The sequence below is a fragment of the Osmerus eperlanus genome, chromosome 7 (assembly GCF_963692335.1).
Source record: "Osmerus eperlanus chromosome 7, fOsmEpe2.1, whole genome shotgun sequence".
Classification (NCBI taxonomy): Eukaryota; Metazoa; Chordata; class Actinopteri; order Osmeriformes; family Osmeridae; genus Osmerus; species Osmerus eperlanus.
Genome location: NC_085024.1, coordinates 11,380,942 through 11,403,702, shown reverse-complemented (window position 1 = coordinate 11,403,702; position 22,761 = coordinate 11,380,942). Strand labels below are relative to the sequence as shown.

The 22,761-nt window shown below is 43.8% G+C and overlaps 4 protein-coding genes across 5 annotated transcripts in view; 1 reads left to right on the top strand and 3 right to left on the bottom strand.

Annotated features, from left to right (window-relative positions):
* Nucleotides 1-233: 233 nt before the first annotated feature.
* Nucleotides 234-2,456, top strand: LOC134023921 (protein FAM83A). Its single transcript, XM_062466278.1, has 4 exons — nt 234-857; nt 955-1,119; nt 1,275-1,399; nt 1,677-2,456. The coding sequence occupies exons 1-4, from the start codon at nt 276-278 to the stop codon at nt 2,200-2,202; spliced, it is 1,398 nt and encodes a 465-aa protein (XP_062322262.1). The 5' UTR covers nt 234-275; the 3' UTR covers nt 2,203-2,456.
* A 2,998-nt stretch (nt 2,457-5,454) lies between these two features.
* The window catches only part of LOC134023030 (interleukin-1 receptor type 2-like), a 209,044-nt gene continuing 191,737 nt past the window's right edge, over nt 5,455-22,761 (bottom strand). Inside the window, 8 exon segments of the mRNA XM_062464840.1 lie at nt 5,455-5,689; nt 5,778-5,916; nt 5,991-6,053; nt 6,206-6,377; nt 6,691-6,871; nt 7,085-7,258; nt 7,260-7,329; nt 7,592-7,663. Coding sequence (XP_062320824.1) covers nt 5,506-5,689; nt 5,778-5,916; nt 5,991-6,053; nt 6,206-6,377; nt 6,691-6,871; nt 7,085-7,258; nt 7,260-7,329; nt 7,592-7,663 — 1,055 coding nt within the window. The 3' untranslated portion in view covers nt 5,455-5,505.
* On the bottom strand, nt 13,883-16,171 carry zgc:101716 (uncharacterized protein LOC492784 homolog). Its single transcript, XM_062464823.1, has 6 exons — nt 15,968-16,171; nt 15,698-15,799; nt 15,294-15,437; nt 14,851-15,191; nt 14,569-14,701; nt 13,883-14,447 (listed from the first exon to the last, which is right to left on the bottom strand). The coding sequence occupies exons 1-6, from the start codon at nt 16,070-16,072 to the stop codon at nt 14,262-14,264; spliced, it is 1,011 nt and encodes a 336-aa protein (XP_062320807.1). The 5' UTR covers nt 16,073-16,171; the 3' UTR covers nt 13,883-14,261.
* On the bottom strand, nt 16,263-22,475 carry LOC134023020 (zinc fingers and homeoboxes protein 1-like). 2 transcript variants are annotated; one of them, XM_062464821.1, is made up of 3 exons: nt 22,131-22,475; nt 21,412-21,675; nt 16,263-21,265 (listed from the first exon to the last, which is right to left on the bottom strand). In XM_062464821.1, exons 2-3 carry the CDS (start codon nt 21,572-21,574, stop codon nt 18,870-18,872), a joined length of 2,559 nt encoding a protein of 852 aa, XP_062320805.1. In that variant the 5' UTR covers nt 21,575-21,675; nt 22,131-22,475; the 3' UTR covers nt 16,263-18,869. The 2 variants fall into 2 exon arrangements, with proteins under 2 accessions (XP_062320805.1, XP_062320806.1); XM_062464822.1 differs by having other exon boundaries at nt 21,412-21,672.

Genomic DNA, 22,761 nt, shown 5'->3' with positions numbered 1-22,761 from the left:
ATGGCTGCACACTGACAGGTGACAGCCTATCAGGTGAACGGTTAGGTTTCACTAAGGGGATGTGACAGCCATGCTCACACCTGTCAATCACTGTCTGCTGCCTGGCCCCTCCTACACCCCTCCAGGTAGGGAGGTGTCAGAACAACTACCAAGCAATGCTCATCTCTCTTCAAAGCTCACATGTTCAAAACACGCTGTCGCCACCTGTCTGACACACTTCTACACACCTCAGCCGAACGCTCCGGGGCACAGAAGGGGTGGTGACAGTTGGAGATATGGTGCGTGTGTACGTGGCTGCTCCTCTCACAGGTGGAGAAACGGCAACATTGCCACTCTGGATCCCGCAGAACAACGGTCTGTCTATGCTGTCGTACCGGAGGTCCAAGCCTTTGGGTAAGGTGAGACGGCGTCTCCTGGACATCAGGAGCCCCACCTCGCCGGTGGCCCTGCTAGATCTCAGCCACAACGAAAACATCCGTTTGGCCACCGATGCCCTCCTCGACCAAGGCCGGCAGGCCTACCAGGAAGTGCTGGCCAGAGAAGGAGAGGTGGACTTCCTGTCTTCTGAGGAGAAGCGGTACATTTTGGAGAGCGCCAGGGAGCAAAGCTGCGGCGTTTGTGAAGCAGAGGAGGGAGGAGATGGCGTAGGGTCGACACCCTCCGAGTTCTTGCAGTCTGACGACCAGAGCTGCTGCCCCCTTGTATCTGAGAGTAACATCCCCACACTGGAAGATAGCTGTCAGGCAAGATTTGGCCACCACCTACAGGGCACACCCAGCGTGGAGGTCTGCTTCCAGTCAGACAGAGCTACCAGCATGAAAGACTTAGTCAGGGAGTTCATCAGCAAATCCACCAAGGTAGGAGGAATCAGAAGTATGTGTGTGTCTGGGTGTGTCTTTGCATAATCTTTCCACAAAAAGAAAATGGTATTAATAAAATATTTGCGTGTGTCAGGAGGTTGCAATAGTTATGGACACCTTCACTGATGTGGAGGTGTTCTGTGACATTCTGGAAGCAATGAAGCGCGGCGCGTCGGTCCATCTCCTCCTGGACCATCTCAACGTGGCCCTATTTGAGAACATGTGTGGGGATCTCCACATCAGCTGCACCCATCTTACTGTGAGCCACAGCAAACACACTTCATTGATACAACATTGTGCACAGTACGTGGTTGAAGGTCGTTTTCATGGCATTCCCAAAAAGCCAGTGCTTTCTAGCTATCGCTAGTGCTGTAGCTCATGTGGATTCTCAGAAAGTTTCTGTTCTTGCTGCAGAATATGTCTGTTCGCAGTGTGCGAGGGGAGACCTACTGTTCAAAGTCTGGCAGGAAAGTGACTGGTCAGATCAAAGAGAAGTTCATCATCTTAGACAGCATCGAGGTGCTGGCTGGATCATACAGGTATGTCTGCAGCCACGTACCTTGGAAAAGGAATGACTGGCACCCAGTGATATTAACAAAGATAGGTATTTGATTTATGTAATGGAATAATCTGACAAGTATTTAACTTTGTTGCTGATTTCATGTTTGGAAAATCAACCGAAATGGTATCATCTTTTTGGCTTTTGTAAAAATGATGTTCAGTTACAATGCTAACAATGCTTGTTTACCTGTTTACCTTGTTTGTCTGCCTTTTTAAAAACTGAGATCCTCTTTTTCCTGGTACCTCCTCCTGCAGTTTCACCTGGCTTTCCTGGCAGGTCCACAGGAACCTGGCTGCCATCTTCAAGGGCAGTGCAGTCCAACCCTTCCACCAGGAGTTCACACGACTCTACGCTTGTTCCCAACCTATACCAGGTCTCTATGTTACCGGCCAGTCCAAACTTCCTCCATCTGTCCTCCATCTCCAAGAGAAACAACCAATGTCTACATTCATTCAAACCCACCTTACCCAGCTGGAACAAGCAGCTACCCCACCCCTACCCCACCTCCCCCGGCCAGACGTCCAGCCAGCTTCCCTGGGCCTAGGGAACCAGCGGTTGTACATGGCCCCCCAAGGGCTCCAATGGATGCCCCAGAGGCACACCAACATCAACAGGCCCATGGCGCACCAGAGTTTTTTCTCTAGTGATCTCAGTGATGGACACTTACCCTGGCATTTCCCAAACAGCAATGCCAGACCTCTAGGAGGGACAGTGGGCTTGATATATAGGCACCATCTTCTCATGACCAATCTGTGGTTCACACATAAGTCATCTGAATAACTCAGTAGTGACTGGGCAGAATTTCAGTTAGAATCACATATTTGAATATCGTAGAAAAATCTGCCTTTTGTCAACTTGTGTTTTCTGCAGAGATTGTCTGAAGCCTTTCCTAAATGACCATCAGTTCATTTGACATTTTATACAAAACATTCATGGTTAATATATGTAGGAGATTGATTGCAAGAGATTGGACAGGATTCACATTTATGCTTTTCCTGTTTGTACTGTATTTTGTTCAACAGGTCATCGTGATACAGAAAAAAGACAAGACTGTTATACAGCACTGCATAGCACAAAGGAAAAAAATACAAAAGAGTAGAACTAACCAGTGGAAAGACCCCTTAACCGGAACTGCAAAACTGTACAGTCATCACTGTATGGGGAATTACAATTAGGACAACTGGTTCAACAATTTGGCATGTAATGACTTAGCAAATGCTCAGGGGTCTCATTTATAAACGTTGCGTACGCACAAAAAGGGGCTGGAAATGTGCGTACGCCCCTTCCCACACAAAGGTTGTGATTTATAAAAAATAAACTTGACAGGAGAATGTGCCTTCCTCCACGCAAACTCTGACCCATCCGTAGGCCTACGCACATTTTGGACACAGTGGGAATTGGCGACGCAGATGACCGTACTGTAGTCAGGGGCGTAGCCAAGTGGTGGCCACGGCCACCATTGGTCAGAGAATGGCCACCCTGCTGCCCCCCCCCCCCCCCCAACCTCACAAAAAAAACCTTCCTTGACAGAAACGGTATAAAGCTGAAATAAATGCTTTAGTATTTTTTTTATAAAGTCGTCTTATATTGGCATTTGTCACTTATGCTACAAGCCCAATATTTGCAACATGTTGGGCCACGCCCCCATCAACAGCGCAAGACACAAACCAACGTACCTGCATTCTGACAGTGCTTCAATGGAGACTAGCAGCTAACCACTGGATACCGTTAGAAAACTGCTGCTCTGAGTGATGCAGTGTGAGTTTTAAAATATTAGTTTTTGACAATCAAGTGCCACCCCAAATAAAAGACTGGCCAGAGCTGGCCCCCCCAGAAATAATGTCCTGGCTACGCCCCTGTGGACAACCCATCTCATCCCCATAGTGATGATGCAATAGAGAAACCGCAGCAACAGAATAGACAGCCAAAATAATAAGAGTGCACAGTACAATCCATTAGCTAGTAAGATAAAAGATATGATCCATTTTATGAATACAATGAAATAAACACGATGGAGATGGTGCATTGCAAACAAACTTTATTAAAAGAAAGCAATTATAAGTCGTGCAATATAAATGTGACTTTGGATTAATTTAATAGCTTCACATAAAACATTACATTGATACCTTGATAACTACTTATCCCTGGCACATGAGATGTAAAGGTAAAAGCTTGTACACAATATGGGCACATTCCTCTGATCTAACGTTGCTGACCAATCAAATAGTAGTCGGCCTACGAGGAGTTGTCTTCTGCTTCTGCTGGTGAGATCAGATTGGATTACCTTTAAAAGTCACATTAATATTTTTGCATGTTCAGAAGACCAGCCGCTCAATAAACATAGGTGAACTGTGTCCTTCAGGCTGAATCCAGAGGAGCTTTCCAACCAGGTAGACAAGCTCCACCATGTGGGCTGTGGACAGCAGCTTTGGACAAGGTCAGCTTGGTGTTGTCAGGCCAGGTAGTCATGATCCAAGGACTCTGGGCCACCTACGATTCAGTAGGAAACCAGAGAAATAAGAGGGAACATGTTTTAGATCAGGGGTATTCAACTTCTATGCGGTCCAGTCTGCAATTTTCCTGTTCTACCGCATCACCGTCACTCACCCACCCAGCAGTGTCCCAGGTCAAATGTATGCCCTGATTAGAGCCTTCGAATGAATAAAAAACTAGCTTGTCTGGTTTGTCTGGGAAAAATAGGACGTTGTGTCACCACAGTAGCCTACGTTATGACATTTAGCTAGCTACGGTATAGTCAGGGTCTCCAAACCTGTTCTTGGAGAACTGACTGTTGGTTTTTGCTCCAACCACACTCATTTGACCTGATTCTACAGTTACCTGATCAACCAGATAATAATTAGAATCAGGCGTGCTAGATTAGTGTTGAAGATAAAACCTACAGGCAGGTAACGTTAGCTCTTCAGAAACAGGGTTGGAGACTCCGGGTATAGTCTATTCAGATCTTTTCACGTCTCATGACTAACGTTAGCTATCCAGCTACAGTACAGTAGCATTAACGTGTGCTTGCTAGCTCGACTGTAGTGCTAGTTATTGAACAAAGCAAAACAAAAAATAAAAGCCAAAACTAGTAACCTACAGTACATATTTTGTTGGGATGTCCACGTAGGTTTCTTAATATGAGATTATGAGACTTTTTAATTACAAACACTTGTACAGACATCTACCAACCCGTCTGCTACGAGCAGAATAAACCCAACAGAATCCCAACTCTTGCGTAGTGGACGCAAAGTTTTTTTATTTACTCTCCCCACTCCCCTACACATTGGTTTACAGCTTTAATTATGTTAAATGTACGCAAATGTATGCTAGTTTGATATCCAGAATTCCATTTTGGATATCAACAATTCGAATTCTTTATATCCAAAATTCTGGATATCAACAATTCGAATTGTTGATTTCAAGAATTACATTTTGGATATCAACAATTCGAATTTTTGATATCCAGAATTACATTTTGGATATCAATAATTTTAATTATTGATATCAAGAATGAATTCTGGATATCCAAAATTATTTTTGATATCAAGAATTCGAATTTTGGATATCCATAATTATTTTTTATATCAAGAATTCGAATTTTGGATATCCAGAATTGCATTTTGGATATCAAGAATTCTGGATATCAAAAATTCGAATTGTTGATATCCAGAATTGAATTCTTGATATCAAGAATTCTTGATATCCAAAATGCAATGGGGATGAGATGGGTTGTCCACAGGGGCGTAGCCAGGACATTATTTCTGGGGGGGCCAGCTCTGGCCAGTCTTTTATTTGGGGTGGCACTTGATTGTCAAAAACTAATATTTTAAAACTCACACTGCATCACTCAGAGCAGCAGTTTCTCTATCCAAAATGGAATTCTGGATATCAAACTAGCATACATTTGCGTAAATTTAACATAATTTAACGCAAGCAAGCACACCCTACAATTTCCCCAGAAATTGTACCCTCTCTAGTTGTTGCATGAACAAAAGTGAGGTTCCACAATCATAGACGAGGTTCAAATAATGAGGATTGACAGTCATCAGTGAGGTAACACTATCATAGTTGGGTGTTACATTGTCACGTCAGTGGGTTGGTTGTTTTCTGACCTGCTGGCAGGAGTGTGAACTGTGCCTCCACAAAATCATGGGAACTGATAACATGACATGAGTAGTTGACATAGAAGTCTTCCTGCTTCACTTCAGAGAATGTCAGCAGGTGATTCAGCCACACACCCTTTTCCCCGTCAACCTGTCTCTGGTCCCTGGCAGGGGAAAAGGTTATACATGTACTTATGGATGGATAGATACATGGATGGATGGATGGATGGATAGACAGATAGATGAACCTACGGTTGTGTTTGGTGGAAGACTCTCTGTGTGGAGTCACTGGGGATGTAGACATCAGCACCGCTGGCCAGACAAAACACACTCACCCCGTGTTCTCCCACACACGGAACAAACACACGACACTCCTTGCTGAAGTTTGACCCTGTAAACACATGAACCCACATGCAAACAAAACGAAAGCATATCATTGCACAATGCGTGTTGAATGAAACTCACCTAACTCTGCCTTGACCGACTCATTAGTAGGCGCCATGAGTCTGGGTTGAAGAACATATTCCTCTGAGATGACAAGGAAGTCAAAAAACTTATTTTAGCATGCCTAGGAAGACAACCCTAATGGTTAATGTTAAAACATGATGACCTGGCTATCAAAATGATGGACAGTTTGCGTACACGTTTGCATTTATGTCATTATTGTAAGCATTTATCACCTTTCACTTCACAGTTGATGGTGGCTGACATGCTTGTACGGATTCCCCCCAGGTCAAAGGTCACAGTGCAGGTGTAGACGCCTCCGTCCTTGGGCTCGACATGCTTCACAGTTAGACTCTGGTTGCCATCACGATACATGAACTTGTCGTCTGTTTCAATAGGCTGACAGTCCTGGAGAAGTCCATTAAACAAACTATCAAATGCGGGTTCAACTGAAACTGAGACTCAAATACTAATGCAAATAAAAGAATAGCATTTAATTTAATTATGCAACTTGCAGTGTATGGCTACTATGTATTTGTGTCTGGCTACTATGCACTATATATTTCCAGATCATGATGAAGTCATTACAGATTTTATAGAAACTCTTGTGCCATGTTAGAAAAACATGTTTAGTTGCAAGGTTCATACCTCTTACATGGCTAAAAGCCAGTAATTTTTTTGTAAATATAACTAAAATTATATTTTTCACCTTAGGTCTCACCTTGTACCACTTGAAGGAGTAAGAATCTCCTAATTCCCTTTTCATGTTCTTCAAAGGACAGACCACTTTGTCAAAGACAATGTTTGTCAGGTACTGGATGTGTATATCTGGACGGTCACAGTGTGAGTTGGTTTGGTTTACGATCAGTGAGGTGGTCTGAGAGAAACACTGGGTTGGAGTTCTGTTGACCAGAGAACACACTCCATTAGATCATGTTGTTGCAGAAGTCCACAGCAATCTGATCTGATCAAATGAGTTACTGATCTCCGCTAGATTTTATGTTTTTGTCTCACACAAACATACAGTACCAGTTCATTTCTATTTACATAGCACAATATGTCCACCATGAAAGAAAATACTAGTTAAGTTTGACAAGGAGGTGTTCAGTAGGTACCTCACAACACACAAGTATTTTCCTGTGTCCTGCGGCAAAGCATTGAGGAACCACAGAGCTGTGCCCCTCACAAGAGTTTGTTCTGTAGCCCGGCCCAGCTCCAGTGTCTGCTCGTTGTACCAGTGGATGTTGTAGGAGACATTCCAAAAGTCAAACACCTCAGGGGCTACCAGGGTTCAACATGGCAGCCTCCCCTACGACTGAGAATGACCGCTCAAACTGCAGGCCATACTCCTTACAGCCCTCTGCAGAGAGGCGGCAGGGGAGATAGAGGGAAGGGAGGACATTGATGAGCAAACACACATGGACCCTAGAGGGTAATCTTTTGAATTTGTCGAACCTTACGACTATCTCACTTTCAATACTGTATGAGGCTTCAATCACTTTCTCTGTTTCCATCTCTTTCTCTCCACTGTTTATCAATGTGGTATTCACTGTATTACAGTCCTTTATGTCTGCATTACAGTGGTGACTTGAACAGGTGATTGAAATGATGGTCCTACTTACCACCTGCTGCTGAGGAGCTGCTACTGAGGCTGAGGGCTGAGAGGAGGAGAAAGTTCTGGAGCCAACCCATGTCTGGAAGACAGAAACAGCAATTTCCGGTAATAATGGATATCACCTTAAGTCACACATTACTACAAAGAAATCTGATTTAACACAGTGTAGTACATTCTTTCTTGCGTTCTTCCCAAAACACAGATTGAAACACCTTTGTAAAAATCCTGTCTCAGACAATAAACCATTTACTCTCAATAGAGATGCTGTATGCTACAGTAGGCTACGTCCGTCCTTTATAAAACACACTTATAAGTTGGAATGCCTGTATGAGCCTCTGGCAGGTGAAAATCCATGCATGAGCGTGGAAGAACCCCATTGAGTTCTTAAGAAAATCCTACCACAACCGCATGTGTCGGATACGATTAAAAAAAATCACCTTTTATGTTAAAGTGAAATCGTATATTACATTTGGTCGGGCAAGTGGATTTTAAAATAGGACAGTAGCCTGCAGACGGCTGAGAATTATTAGCATCTGGCATGTGAAGGATTCAAAGTCTTTGTGTCTATTCCAATATGATGGTATCCAATGACACAAATCTGTGTTCTAGAAAGAGTGGTCTGGAGTCGCAGAGGTCCGATAATATCAGCTTTAATGCAGCAGTTGGAAATCAACAAGTACAGAGCTCTGGGGTTGTCTAAGTTTCCCTACCCGCAACAGAGTTTGGGCTGGTTCACGAAGTCCATCTGGCTATCTGTCCCTCCCCAGCATATATTTATACAGTGCAATTGAAACACACAAGTATTAAAAAAGGGTTGAGCTTGTTCTCTCGTGCATCAGGGAGTTGTTCTTGCCTACGCGTCCCACCTGCTCGGGTGCCGTCTCCACCCGGTTTCAAGGTTGTTTCTGAAAATGAAGAGATAGAGACACAAAGAACAGCCTGCTTCCCACACCCAGTGTGAGACCCAATGTTTAAGCCTGAGCACACTTTTAAGTTCATAACTTTAATAAGCACAATGCATAACTTTAATAAGCACAACATATTCTTTACATGTTAGTGACCATTTGTCTTTCTTATTTCTTCTTTCAGTTTCTTATCTTTATAAACGGATACGACTGCCGTGGTGGAGGTCTCTGGTCCTACGTTAACAAGTGCACGTTAAATCCCCCATTTCAGTACATGTATAAAACCTTGAAAGATGTCCTTAATAAGTCTCAGCGTCTTTACCAAGTTATGACAGAATAGGCTACTAAAGAATGCAAATCTAAATAGGAAACCAAGTCAATTATAGGCTACCCCAATGACGTTTATAGAGGGTTTTCACGACGCGTCATCAGACCGGAAGTCGCCATATTGGAGGCACTCCGCATCACAACAAAGCACAGGCACTGAAGTATATCCCGAACGTCGTCAATGAAAATGGTTAATTATTGCCGTGTTTCAGGTTGTACCAATAGGACAGATCGAGAAAAACATTTGGAATATTATTGACTTCCAAAAGTTATTAAAAACCAGGGAGAGGAATGCCAGAGATTATCAGAGGAAAGGAGACGCTTGGATACACCTTGAGTATCGCAATGATATTATTGTATACTGTTATTGTGAACACCAGCTAGCTAGCCAGCTTCAGGATGTCTCCCTCCACCCGCAACTGCATCTTCCCTGGATGCAAAAACTTCAGCTGCGCTGCAAGGCTATTTAATTTCCCTATTGATGAGGAAAGGAAAAATAGGTGGATTGATTTTGTGAAGAGCAACGCTGATGGAAAGCTTCGGATAAACTCCAACAGCCGCCTCTGCAGTGACCATTTCACGGCGGATAGTTTTAACATGGACCAGAGACAGAGGGGGTTCGTGGACACACGGCTTCACTTGCAGCGCGGAGCCGTTCCGGTGGCACCTGGACCATCCACCGCCGCCAGCAGTTCATCACTCAGTTCTGTGTGGTTGTTATAATTATACTAGATAACTTTTACAGAGGTATCTCTGCTATGAGTTAGTGCAAACCGCTAACTTATATTAGGCTACTCGGTGTAGAATGATGGTATTTTGGTGAAATGGTAGGCTAGCTAATGTGCTAGAAGTAGCTTAGTTGGAGAGCTCATTGCCTGCTGTCTCTGGTGTCAATTTTTACTGTTACAGCTCAGGAAGACATTTCATTTATATGAATCTGTATGTTTCACTCATTGAACAAATACATTCTAATTCTATACGGTTTTGTTCGGCTTGACATAGCGTCCATTATCTGGGTCGGAGGCACTCGGCAGCGAGGGGCGGAGCTTCAGCTCCTTCAGGCGACACGCCCCCCCAGTCTCAAGCAGAGAAGACTGCTGATTTTTTCACGATTTCAAAGCCTAATTTAACATACTTGTCGGTGTTATTTTTTCATTCGAATTTGGATGGGTAGTTAATAACACAAACTTAAAACTCGTTTCCAGGTCAACTTTACAGGATCTTTAAGTGGTGGCGGATAGCATTTCCTGTTTTGGCATTTTGATGTGATCATCCACATTAATTATCAAACTTTTATTGTTATGTTTTTTGATTAGTCAACGTCATAGACGTATGACAGTAACTGTAGTGGAAACTTTATTTTGTAATGTTTGGTGAATTTTGGTAGCCTGGGTGCCAGCCAAACTTAGCCCGCCCACAATAAATTTTGGTCTGGAAGTTGGTCCGAATGAGCTGTTCGGACCAATCAAATTGTCAGGGTGGGCTTTATACGATGATGGACAGATGATCAACAGTAACGTAATCAACCACATCACCAAAGAGCGCTTGGGTTGAATTCGTTTTCAACAAACAACATACTACGTTGCTCTGATTGGTTGTAGGTCTATCCAATTGAGTGAAGAGGCATTTTTTTCCGGGTTCGGTTGAAACACGCCCCATACTCACAGCCCAACGGAGCGGTATCAGACTCATATTCTGACTAGAATTATGAGTATGACAACGTCAGGCTAGAGTTTCGTCACTTTTCGGTTAGAATTCGCCATGTTACAGAGCCAGACAAGACTTTGTGGACGGTCCGCAAATTCTCACGTCTGCTCAAAAGTTTCCGTGACGGCCAGCATATTTTCGCGTCAAGTAAATTTGTATACATCACACCGTGTGCGTGAAAACCAGCGTACGCTAGATTTTTGTGCGTACACGTTTACATAAAGGATTGCGCAGCTTTCATACCAAAAGATGGCGTACGGCCAAAACTCCCACAGAAATATTCCCATGTATAAAACCGGTCGTACGCCAGGTCCTGCGCACCTTTCTTTTATAAATCACAATCAACGTGAGATTGAGGGAATCGGGCTAGTAATCCGAAGGTTGCCAGTTCGATTCCCGGTGATGCAAACTGACGTTGTGTCCTTGGGCAAGGCACTTCACCCTACTTGCCTCGGGGGAATGTCCCTGTACTTACTGTAAGTCGCTCTGGATAAGAGCGTCTGCTAAATGACTAAATGTAAATGACTAAATGTAATAACTGAAGTCAATATAGGTAGCCTACATTTGCATTTCGATACTCTGAGTAAATATAGTTGTTAATAATAATTCATTATTTTCATATGAAGAACCTTGTCAATTAATGACACCCTATGATTGCAAATGTACTTTCTGGGTATTATACATATTGGAAACTACAAACTCTCCTGGATACAAATCTGTTTAAATCACTCAGATATCTTTATCACAGCTGAAGTTACATCATTTTAAAGTCGACCTGTGTCAAAAAGTGATATGGGAGAAAATCCTTTTGTTCGTAATGACGTTGTGAATGTAAATGTCAGTTTAAGTATAAGCTACATTAATAACTTCTCAGCAAGTTATTTCATTGATCAGTTGTTATGGGCTGCTGCAGCACTCAAAAGAGCAGCATTTGATTTGACATGGCTTGAAAATCTTGCTAGCTGACATGTCCAAAAACCGTTGAAATTAATAGTTTTTCATAAGTAATCATATACTTTTTGTACATTACAATGAAGTTTAGGGTGTTAACGATACAAAACATCAAAAATCTCAATTTTGACAGAAAACGATTTTCGATCTTTTATAGCTTATAGCCAACAATGAGCGGCCGCGACATCCACGGGTTTCCGCAGGCCGCCACACATACTTAACCCTTGTGTTATCTTCGGGTCATTCTGACCCATCAGTCATTGTGACCCACCGTCGTATTGCGACAAATTTACCTCATACAAAAACAAAGTGAAGCATTTTCTTTTAACTGTCGGGCTGTCTCAGACCCCCCACATTGGAATGGTTAAAAGAAAATTATTTGTATTTGTTTTTGTATTGGGTAAAATTGGGTAAACATAACGATGGTTCGTTATGAACCTTTGGGTCATGTGACCCGAAGGCAGCACGAGGGTTAAACAATTCTATTCTAAAATGGCCGCGGGGCAGTTAGGCTACATGACAGTAAACAAAAGCTGCAAGTCACCCAATGAAACTGCCACGAGACACTTGCGTATGGAGAGAGATATGTCTCAAAAGTATTCGTAAATGCAATTACCATGATCCACAAATGTTTCACGATTTACAAATGTGTTTTGCAATCCACAAAAACACAATTCTTACTCGTGATTTGTAAGCTTGCATTTACATAAATGTGCTATGATTTGTACACATAGATGTCCATTCGTAAATATATCGTTTGTAATTTCTTAAAATACTTAACATTTTGTGTGTGCATTTCTCATGGTCTGTCACTTGTAAATCTACAATTCGCGTGTGAAGTGTTGAATCTGCATTTGTGGATCGCCCAATACACGCGTGCAATCCTTCTTCCAATGATGTAATTTTGAGACATTCTTTTCGGTCTTTTGCGATCCACACACAAATAGCTTTTTGATCCACAAACACAAGCCCCCCCCTCCTCCCTTTAGACAGTGACATCCGATAGGGGGCAGTGTAGTTCTCTGTATTGATGGCTGTGTAGTAGGCCTACATTCAGGGATTTCGCTCCGTTAGGGCGCTATCTAGCTATGGCTGGACAAGAAGGATCGCCTGCTGATGGTGTGTCTTCGACAGTAAGTAAAAATCCCTTGAAATTGCCTTACTTGCTTAACAGTGAGATAGCAAGCCAGCTAGCTAATAAAATGTGTAGTACGGTAATGTTTTTTTATGAGCAGTTACAATCACTTCTCTTAGAAAAGTTACACATTTTATTGACACACCATCAGCAGACGATTATTCTTGTCCAGCCATAGCTAGATAGCGCCCTAACGGTGCAAAATCCCTAAATGTAGGCACAGCCATCAATGCAGAGAACACAGCCATCACAGCAGAGAACAACACTGCCCCCTATCGGATGTTACTGTCTAAAAGGAGGAGGAGGGGGGGGGGGGGGGGGGCTTGTGTTTGTGGATCAAAAAGCTATTTGTGTGTGGATCGCAAAAAACCGAAAAGAATGTCTCAAAATTACGTCATTGGAAGAAGGATTGCACGCGTGTATTGGGCGATCCACAAATGCAGATTCAACACTACATACGCGAATTGTAGATTTACAAGTGACAGATCATGAGAAATGCACAAACGAAATGATAAGTATTTTAAGAAATTACAAACTATATATTTACGAATATATATTTACGGACATCTATGTGCACAAATCATAACACATTTATGTAAATGCAAACTTACAAATCACGAGTAAGAATTTTGTTTTTGTGGATCGCAAAACACATTTGTAAATCTTGAAACATTTGTGGATCATGGTACTTGCATTTACGAATACTTTTGAGACATATCTCTCTCCATACTTGCGTACCACTATCAACAGAACAGTAACTGTCATATACCAGTGGAGGCGCTGTCACGTACCACTAGCTACTGTCATGTACCAGCGGAGGCACTGGCATGTACCACTAGCCACTGTCACGTACCACTCGCTCCACTGGCACGTACCACTAGTCAACGTCATAAACGTAGTAGTGGAAACTTTATTTTGTAATGTTTGGTGAGTTTCGGTACTTTTCAGTTAGAATTCGCCACGTTACAGAGCCAGACAAGACTTTGCGGACGGTCCGCACATTCTCACGTCTGCTTAAAACTTTCCGTGACGGCCCGCACATTCTCACGTCAAGTAAATCTTTATACATCACAAAGTGTGCTTGAAAACCAGCGTACGCAAGCCTTTTGTGCGTACGCAACGTTTATACATGTGGTCCAGGGGGGGAGTCCACATAATGTCAGTGATATTATGTACTGATGTTCACTACATTTTAAAATGCTTCACCGAATGTCTAAATTGTAGACTAGATAAAAGTAAAATTGTGTGACACAATATGTTATGTGCAATCAGATTTAAGGATGACTCAGGGCTTTCTCTTTATTCATGTCTATGTTTCAAGTTGGTAACATTTCCGGATCACACTGCAATGTCCAGACATAGTAGGCTCCAGGAAGCTGCGGCCTGAATCTGAAAGTGACCCTGCCAGTAATTCTAAATAATATAGTGTTGCAAAAATGCCAGCCAAATGTTCTTAAAGGGCGACAATGCAGAACAGGGTACAAATGTCATTTGTTCTGTTCGTTACACTTGCAAACCAATGATCTTCACCTCCCAGGTATGAGTTTTTACAATACTGGTTTAGCAGTTGACCTTCCATCTGGCATATTAAAGTCCCATTGTGTTGGCTTAAGAGGTATGCAATACTATATATATTTTTAGAAATAAAAACGTCAAGGTTCTGATACACTTTCAGTCTTGTCTGTGGTCAGTTTTCCTCCATCTGGACCCAGCAGTCCAGTCTGCAGCAGCCTGTTCCACCACCTGTTCTCAAAGTTTTTCAAAATAATGTTGTCCAGACTCTCCCCATCCTGGTTTTCCTCTCGCATCTTCTCTGGGACCAGATCCTCTCCCATCACCTGCAGGCAAAGCATGGAGGCCATTTAGGGCCAGAACCCCCTCCAGCACAGTGGTAAAGCACACAAAAGAACACAAAATAAGGTGGGGAAAATGCCGCTCAGCTTCATCTCAATTTCTGACCTCAGTGACAAGCTGTAGAGTCCTCTCTGTTGGATCCAGGTGCTGCAGTGCCTCTTCTGTCCTCTGGAGGGCTTTCTCACTGCTCTGCAGCACAAAGGACAACTGCTGGTTCCTCAAGATCCTCAGGAGCAGCCTAAACACACACACACACACACACACACACACACACACACACACTTTGAGCAAGAGAAGCTGCCTTGTCTTTGTCCTTGTCGAAGACAATGTCTGCCAACATGTGGGAGGTAGGACATGTGGTTCACATATATCAGAGTATGCATTTACCGTGCTCTAAGCAAACACATGCAGGCCTTCAGCCAGACACTGTCTCTGTCCTCCCTCTCTGGTGCTGTAGGGTACAACTGAATCACTTGCTGCTGCCCTATCATGTCCAGTGTATTTTCCTGTGGCAGAAAGCTCAAGCCTGGGGCCTGAGAACTCAGTGACTCCAACTGGCTGATGTAGCCGTCCGCTAGAGAAGTCCAGTGCCACTGATTGTAGGGGTGGAGACAGCAGAGCTGCTGAAGAGCAATTATCTTGTTTCCAAGGTCTCTGCAATACTGGTAGATATTCACCTTCAGGAGTAGGATGCATGTCAGGTGACATGTGTTTGTGGCTTCTTTACTCTGCAAGGGGTAACACAGTACACAGGTCAACTTTAGATTATTTACTATAGACCAATGAGTTACACAACTGGAAAATTCATTGCTAATCACAATTGTTCTTACTAGTTGCTCTACAGTCTCTAGTGCCTGTTCCATCTGTCCAATGTGAGACAGACATCGCGCCATGGCCTCCAACACATCGCGTTTAATGGTTAGATTACCCTCTGGTACCAATGCAAGGCAGCTGGTGTAGTCGTTTAACGCTTTCTAAAAACAAACAGAAAAGATAGTGGAATGACAGTATAATAAGTATTGGAACAAAGCCAAGGATGCAAAGTCACTTTACAATAGAGATTTCATATATTTAAAAAAATATTTTAGCCCCTTTTGTCGATATCTGTTGTATGTAGCATGTTTCCATGTATGTGTGTACCACTGAGACTGAGGCACTGAATTTCGTTGTACAGTTGAGCAATGACAATTAAAGGTATTGATTGACTGATTGAATTAGCCATTAGCTACTGTACCTGGTAGTTTCCTTTCCTAAACTCCAAATCAGCTCGAAATTTGAACACTTTTTGCCTGTCCAACAAGTCATCTGTATCAGTAGCATCTGTCTCACAAAACCACTGGGGGGACACACACACACACAAAACTGATCGTTAAACGTTATATAAATATTTTGCTAGACTTCCAGCAGTCAATCATTGACTCAGTGTTTTGATATAGCTAGTTAAGGTAAAAGTATTAGCAGAGAGACAGCTAGATAGCTGGCCCTGGGGTTTCTAGATTCATACCTCTGCCGCACAGAACTTTGCCTTGTAGGAAGAAAGAGGAACATTGGCTTTGTCTCTTGCTTCTTCGAACATTGAATCGTCAAAGGTACTCCCAAATATATCCATTTTGCAATGTGTATGAAAAACGATATTATATTCCCAGCCAGCTGCCCTCAACTAATGTGTTGATTTGAGATGTGTACCATTTCTGCATTACGATAGGACACAAAGGGGTTATAAACGTTAGTTCCGGATGAACCTACGTTCCGGTCTTAGACGAGAGGTTTCCGTTTACAAATGACGACCAATGCATTAATGTATTTTAATCGAAATGTACTTTATTTTGTCCTCAAACAAGTATAAAATATAAATTTTGTCTAACCAAAGATTCAGACTTAATAAATGCATTGTACAAAGTCTATCTCTCATGGGATAAAGCTGATTCCAATAGTGTTTGCCAGTGCCCCCCCAACACATTTTCAATTTCAAAGCTCCAAAGTAACATATCTCCGTGGTTTATATTTCGAAGTTTGCAACCATCTTTCCCGTTTTCCTCAAATCTTGACACAAACAAGAAACTTAACATTGTGACAAAATATTTTCTGAAAACAAAGTCTTTACTATAAATAAATAAAGCTGCGAAAAGAAATGCATTATCCAATCTGTAGTTAGAGCTCCAATTAAATAGAGAGGGAAAAGTAACTGTGCAGTCTGTAATGTTAATGTCTAAAGTTCTGGTCAGACACATTCTTAAAAGTCATTTTTGTATTCAACTTCGGCTCACTACTAAATAATTCCTTGTAAATACAGAAAAATTGCAAAAATTGCAAAGAGGACAGTACTTCTACCTACTTGTATAAGACAATAGTAACTTCTATAGACACATTTGATCTACTGTACAGGAGTAACTTGTACACATAGTGTTGCTGACAGGTGTGTAACACAAAGCCACAGGGAACACTGCAAAAGGACTACAGCTCTAAAACGTTATCCATTTCAAAAACCTGTACATTTAAATCAATGTCGTACACTTAAGACAGGATTCATCATGATCATAAATAGAAACATACAAAATGGGGGCTACTTAATACAAATACATCAAATATTATATTTACAAAATCAGCTCTCCTGTTTTGATTATTGCATGCACTATAGAATTAAGGACATGGAGTCTCAAAATTCAACTTCATGGGGCATCGACAGTCCCATAAAAATTCTCTAAAATGCAACCTTATATCTCCCTTGCTTAGACAGAACCCTAACTGTACATTGATATTAGGAAACTGTTGTGTAGAGAAGGATGTGGGATAACCTATTATAACATAAAAGGTGGGTAGGAAGGACGCATTTTCAGAGAATTCAGACAGGGCCATAGACATCTCTATCTATATATACTTCAGTACAAGTAAGCGTCCATGCAAACTTTTGAGCAAATGCACACAAGCACCTTGTATGCTCGACGCTCATGCAAAACATCAAAACGTTTTGAGCAGAAGGCATTCTTTCCTCCAAGTGCTTATCCGTTAAATTCCCCTTAAAAAATTAATGAGCCATGTGTAGTACTGTCAGGCACAGAGGTGTGTCTCTTCGAAAGGTGCTGAAACCATCCCTCATTTGGATGTCAGGGTCAGAGTGGTGGTAAGACCACAGTATTTGGTGAATCATCTCAGATAAGAATCTGTTCCACAGTTTACTTGAGCTCACTTTAATGAGCCAGGCTTCATTTAGCTTTAGATCTCAGGCCAAAGGTTTATATCCAGTCTTTACCTCATTAATATATTCAACCGTTTAGCAGGCAGCAATCCAACAGGCTTTTAGGACATTTAGGACAGCTTACAGAAATGGAAAAAGCTGACTAAAGAAAATCACACAAAGTAAACTGGTATTTAGATTGCAATAAGTGTCAAAGAGAGCCCTCTGCACACGGACAAAATAAAAGCAATGTTAGTACACAAACATGCATTTGGACATAAATTTGAAAACATTTTGAAGCTTACTCTTTTGAACTTGCATAAAGCTTATTTTATAACAAATGCTAAATGAATGCAAAATTCATGCAAACTTCAAGGCAGCAAAGCTTCATAAATGTGGACACTGGTACAATGTCAATAGTTAAATGCTGTTAAAAGCAGCTAGGCCATAGTTAATAATGATCTATTGTGCTGAATGAATATCCGATCTGGACTTGTATTTGAAACATCAACAGGGGCAGTCAGTGTGGTTCATCCTCTTGAACTTACAATCAAAGGACTAAAAAAAGGCAAAATACTGGTTAGTTCATAGAAAACAGATCTGGTCTCTCACAGCCATTTAATGGTGTAAGAGATCTAAGGTGCCCAATCAAGATTTGATTCCACCACACGTTCATCAAGTGATGGAAAATAAAAAGTGCACGTCTGTCTGTACTACAAATGTCAATTCACCCAAAGAGGCCATGCTATGCTGTACCTCCGGCTACCAGCTCATCTGTAGCACAGATACCAACACATTCAATTTACTTTGGCACAGCCGTTCCTTGCATCCCATAACTTCCAACGGAACATCCTCATCATGTTCCAAATGATTCACTGGAAGGTTTTTACTGTCTTTCACTGACATAGAGAAGTTAACATATATAACTTCTATGCACATAAATATATACATGGGGTGATTAAATCAAGGTTTTTCGATTTTTCATTAGCCATAACGAATAGTTTCTTTCCAATATTAAAACATCTGATCTTGTCATGTCCACTCTCTGTGTAACAACTGGTAGTATTAGCAAGACAAACAAATACATCTACACAACACTAAGTGTAAAAGGTGCTTGTTTTGTGTGTTTACACCAGGGACCTATTCAGTTGGTGCCCTTTAAAATACAGATTATTGTCAGTCTGTTGGTTACTTTGTGTTGTGCTGTTGGATTTCTGGGATCATCTGACCATCACTGGTCCTCTGGGCCCGACATTGACCTCCTGACCCCCCGAGAAGGCTCCCAGGCCTCGCTATCATCAGTGTCATCTTCATCATCCTCTTCATCATCCTCCTCTTCCACCACTGTGCTGCTTTGCTCTTCGGGTGCTAGCTCTGCCCCCTCCCTCTCCTCTCGGTCCTCCCCTCCCTCCTGTTCATCGTTCTCAGTAGCTCCCTCAAACGGGTCCGTCCCCATGTCCTCCCGTCGCTGGACCTCGGCGAACCACTCTCTCACCTGCTCATATCCCATGTTGGACTTGGCCACCAGCTCGTCCAGGTCCTGCTCGTTCAGGTACTTGTGCTTGAGATAGTACTCCTTCAGGATGTCCCTGCCTGTCTTAAACTTGACAGGTGGGGACTTCTCCACGCCAGTGGACCTTTTGGCCCTCCTGCTCCGGGAACGTCCCCAGCCGCGGTTCCGGACCCGCCGCTTCCTGTTCTTGTTGCCGTTGATGCCCTCCACGTTGCCGCTTTGGTAAAAGAAGAACCACTTGAGGTTTCCGTTCTTCCACGCGTAGCGCGAGTCTCCGAACCAGTTGACGATGTAGGACCTGGGCAGGCCACTCTCCTTGGCAAGCCTGTCGTAGTCCTCGGCTGAGGGCCACTGGGTTCGGACGAAGGTGCTCTTCAGGACGTGGAGCTGCTCGGGGCTCTTCTTAACCACCTTGTCCCTGCTGGCTCGCCTGCCCCCTGGTGGGGTCTGACTGCCCTTCCTGGAGGATGAGGGAGAGGTGCCAGCTGCCTCTTGATCCATCTGCTCGCCACCTGGTTCAGGGGATTCAGCGGCAGCAGCTGCCAAGGGAGCTAAGGTCTTCCTCTTCTCCGTGAACCAGGCATCGATCTCTCGCCGCGTCAGCTTGGTCTCCGTCCTCAGCCGGCTCAGCTCCTCGTCGGAGGGCATGTCGCACTTCTGGTAGCTTTCCTCCAGGACCACCAGCTGCTCTGGAGTCTTCTCCTTGAACTTCTGCAAGGTGAAGTCTGGGAAGGGGTTCCAGGTTTTGGGTCGTGTCTCCTTGACCGGTGGCAGAATTGCGTGGGGAGGGGACTGAGGAGTCTCATCGCTGGAGTCGATGACGATGGTGGCATTGCCACCTCCACCGCCTCGGTTGCCGTCGTGGAACACAATGACGTGGCTGTTCTTGGAGTTGCGCTGGTTGTAGCGTGTGTCGCTGAACCACTTCTTAATCTCCCCCTTCGTCAGGTTGGTCAGCTTCATCAGACGGGCAATCTCAGCGTCACTGGCAAAGTGGTTGCGCAGGTAGCTGGCCTTCAGCTCCGCCAACTGCTCCTTCGACTTTTTGGGTCGCATCCCGAAATGGTCGGCGCTGAGGGCGGAGTTCTCCTGGGGGGTCAGAGAAGGGGGCTGGACTGTGGTGGCCCTCTTCAACTCACTACCTGCTGGGCTAGTTTGGCTTGAGCAGGCCTTAGGGGTATTGCTCTGGTTGGGGACCCCAGCCACTGTCAAGGTGATGGGGGTGGTGACAGGCAAGCTACTGGTGGTGCCCACCTGGGTGAACACCAGGCCGGGCTGGCCCACGATCTGGCAGGTCTGGAGGATGGACTGAAGGCCGTTGCCTGCTGCAGAGAGATGGTGTGCCGGGATGACTGTAATGGTCTGGGGTACTGTATGCACCGTGCCATTAAACTGCTTCCTCCTGGCATCCTCCACTTCCTCCGGGGTCCAGCTCACTCCATGCTTCAGCCGCTGGGCCGAGAACCAGATCTTGATCTGCTCTTCACTGAACTTAGTCTGGGAGGCCAGACCAAGGATCTCTGCCATCGAGGGGTAAGGGAACCTCTTGTAAGTGTTGACCAGTAGAGTGTTGGTGTCCATGGCTGCGTTGTAGGAGGGGATGCTGCTCAAGGGGATGAGGAGCTGGGCCTGGGCAGCGCTCTGCTGGGCCTGCAGGGCTGACAGCACCTGGGCAAGGCCTGCTGGCAGCATCGAGGCTGAGTTCAGCACGGATTTCTGCTTGTGGTCAGCGCTGGTGGGGAAGTTAAGCAGAAGGCCAGGTTTTAGCGCCTCGCCATGAAGCAGCGGACTCATCAGCTCTGCCGGCGTGAGGGAGCCCAGAGGCGCTTCAATCGGCTCCTGCTCTCCCTCACTCTCCCCGACGCCATCACTCTCCTCCGCCGCTTTCAGAGACAGCGCAATCCTCTTGGATTCGGATTTGCTCTTCATCTTCATAATGGGAGTCTTGCTGAGGGAAATTGCAGCTACGGTTGGGTCTTCGCTCCCATCAGCATCTGGCTCCACAAACCCCCCATCCATAATGAGGTCACTGATGGACTCCTCTGAATGGTTGCTACATCTGACTGCTCCAAGAATGACACTGTCCTCCCCCTCAGGTGGACTGGTGTCATGCTCTGGAAATACACATGGAATGAAAAGAGGCTTTGAGTTCAATCAGAGAACAAGAGATACGAGTTATCAGAATATCACAATTGGGCTAGGTGTTATGTATATTTTATGTTGTCCACTAAGAGCAAATATTGATCGTCTAATTCCTCACCTGCGTCTGGTTCAGCTGGACCAAGGGCTTCAGCAGGTTTCTCAGAGGAGCCATCCGTACCTCCAACACTCTCCTCGCTCACCTCCATGTCTGGGTCCTCTTGCTCCTCCACATCAGATGGCAGCAACATGCAAGGTGTGGTTGACTTCCTCCTGCTGGACATTGTTCACACTCCTTGGGGAAACTGAGAGAAGAATAATCTACTTGGCCTCCAACTTGGGTCTTTGGGAAGCAGATGGTTGGATTCACATCCTCATGTTCCTGCTGAAACACATGAGAGCAGATGCAAGATCAGTTCCATCTGTATTACTTCTGAAATACAACTGTGGAATGTCATCCTTTTGATATCTGTTTAAAGCATTGTTTCTACATAGACAATGACAGTGATATAAAATAATTTATTGCACTGTGTACTCAACTTGTAAATGTAAACTTGTCAGGTGTCTACAGTTTATAGTTTAATAAAACTCATCACATGTTCTTATGGTAATGGTAATATCAACCATTATACTGTAAAACGATAAAGCAATAGCTATGCTTACTGTACAATACATAACTACTAGCTAGCTATAGTTAGCTTATCCAAAATGCTAGCAGTACTCTTTCATAGCACCATAGGTGCACTGTCTGACACTCTATGCAGTCAGGTAACGTTAACGTTGGTCTGATAGCAAGCTAGCTCAACAGCTAGCTAACTTATGAAAACAAGCATAGCTTACAGCAACAGTGGGGGTCAGCGTCTTAAATGTGTTCTGGTCTGCGGTTAGCGAGCCCTCGGCATGACGTTTAGCCCGCGCCTGGCCGGACTGCAGTACTCGCAGGCTAGCGGGTCTTCCGAGACAGTGCGTGGAGGGGAGTCAGCCGAATCCAGTCTACCGCTGTCTGCAGATGCTCGAATTTGACATTCTCCCTTGCTCAACAGTTACTTTCTGACTGCTACGGCTTAACAAACTTGTTGAAACACTAACAAGCTCAAAAGGTGAACTAAGTCTGTCACATGTAGTCCTGCAATGTATCAACAAACCTAAATTTCATATCTTTTTAATGGCAGTTTTAATGATGAAACGGCGTCATCATTCAATGTGATACGTATTGACGTCATTCCACAGCGACTCTGCAGTGGACAAAATCAAAGTCTAATGTGTTAAATCATGTTTCATGTTCTTGTAATAAGCAACCTTGACATAAGACTCGATTGAGTTCGTGGTATAATTTATTTGACAGTGCAAAGTAGCAGACCTCACATGACCTGGCAACATGCCGCTTTCAATTTTAAAATATTTCCTTGCACTTTTCCTTTTCAGGAGTAAAGAGACAATACACAAATTAGTACTGTACCACTTCAACTTT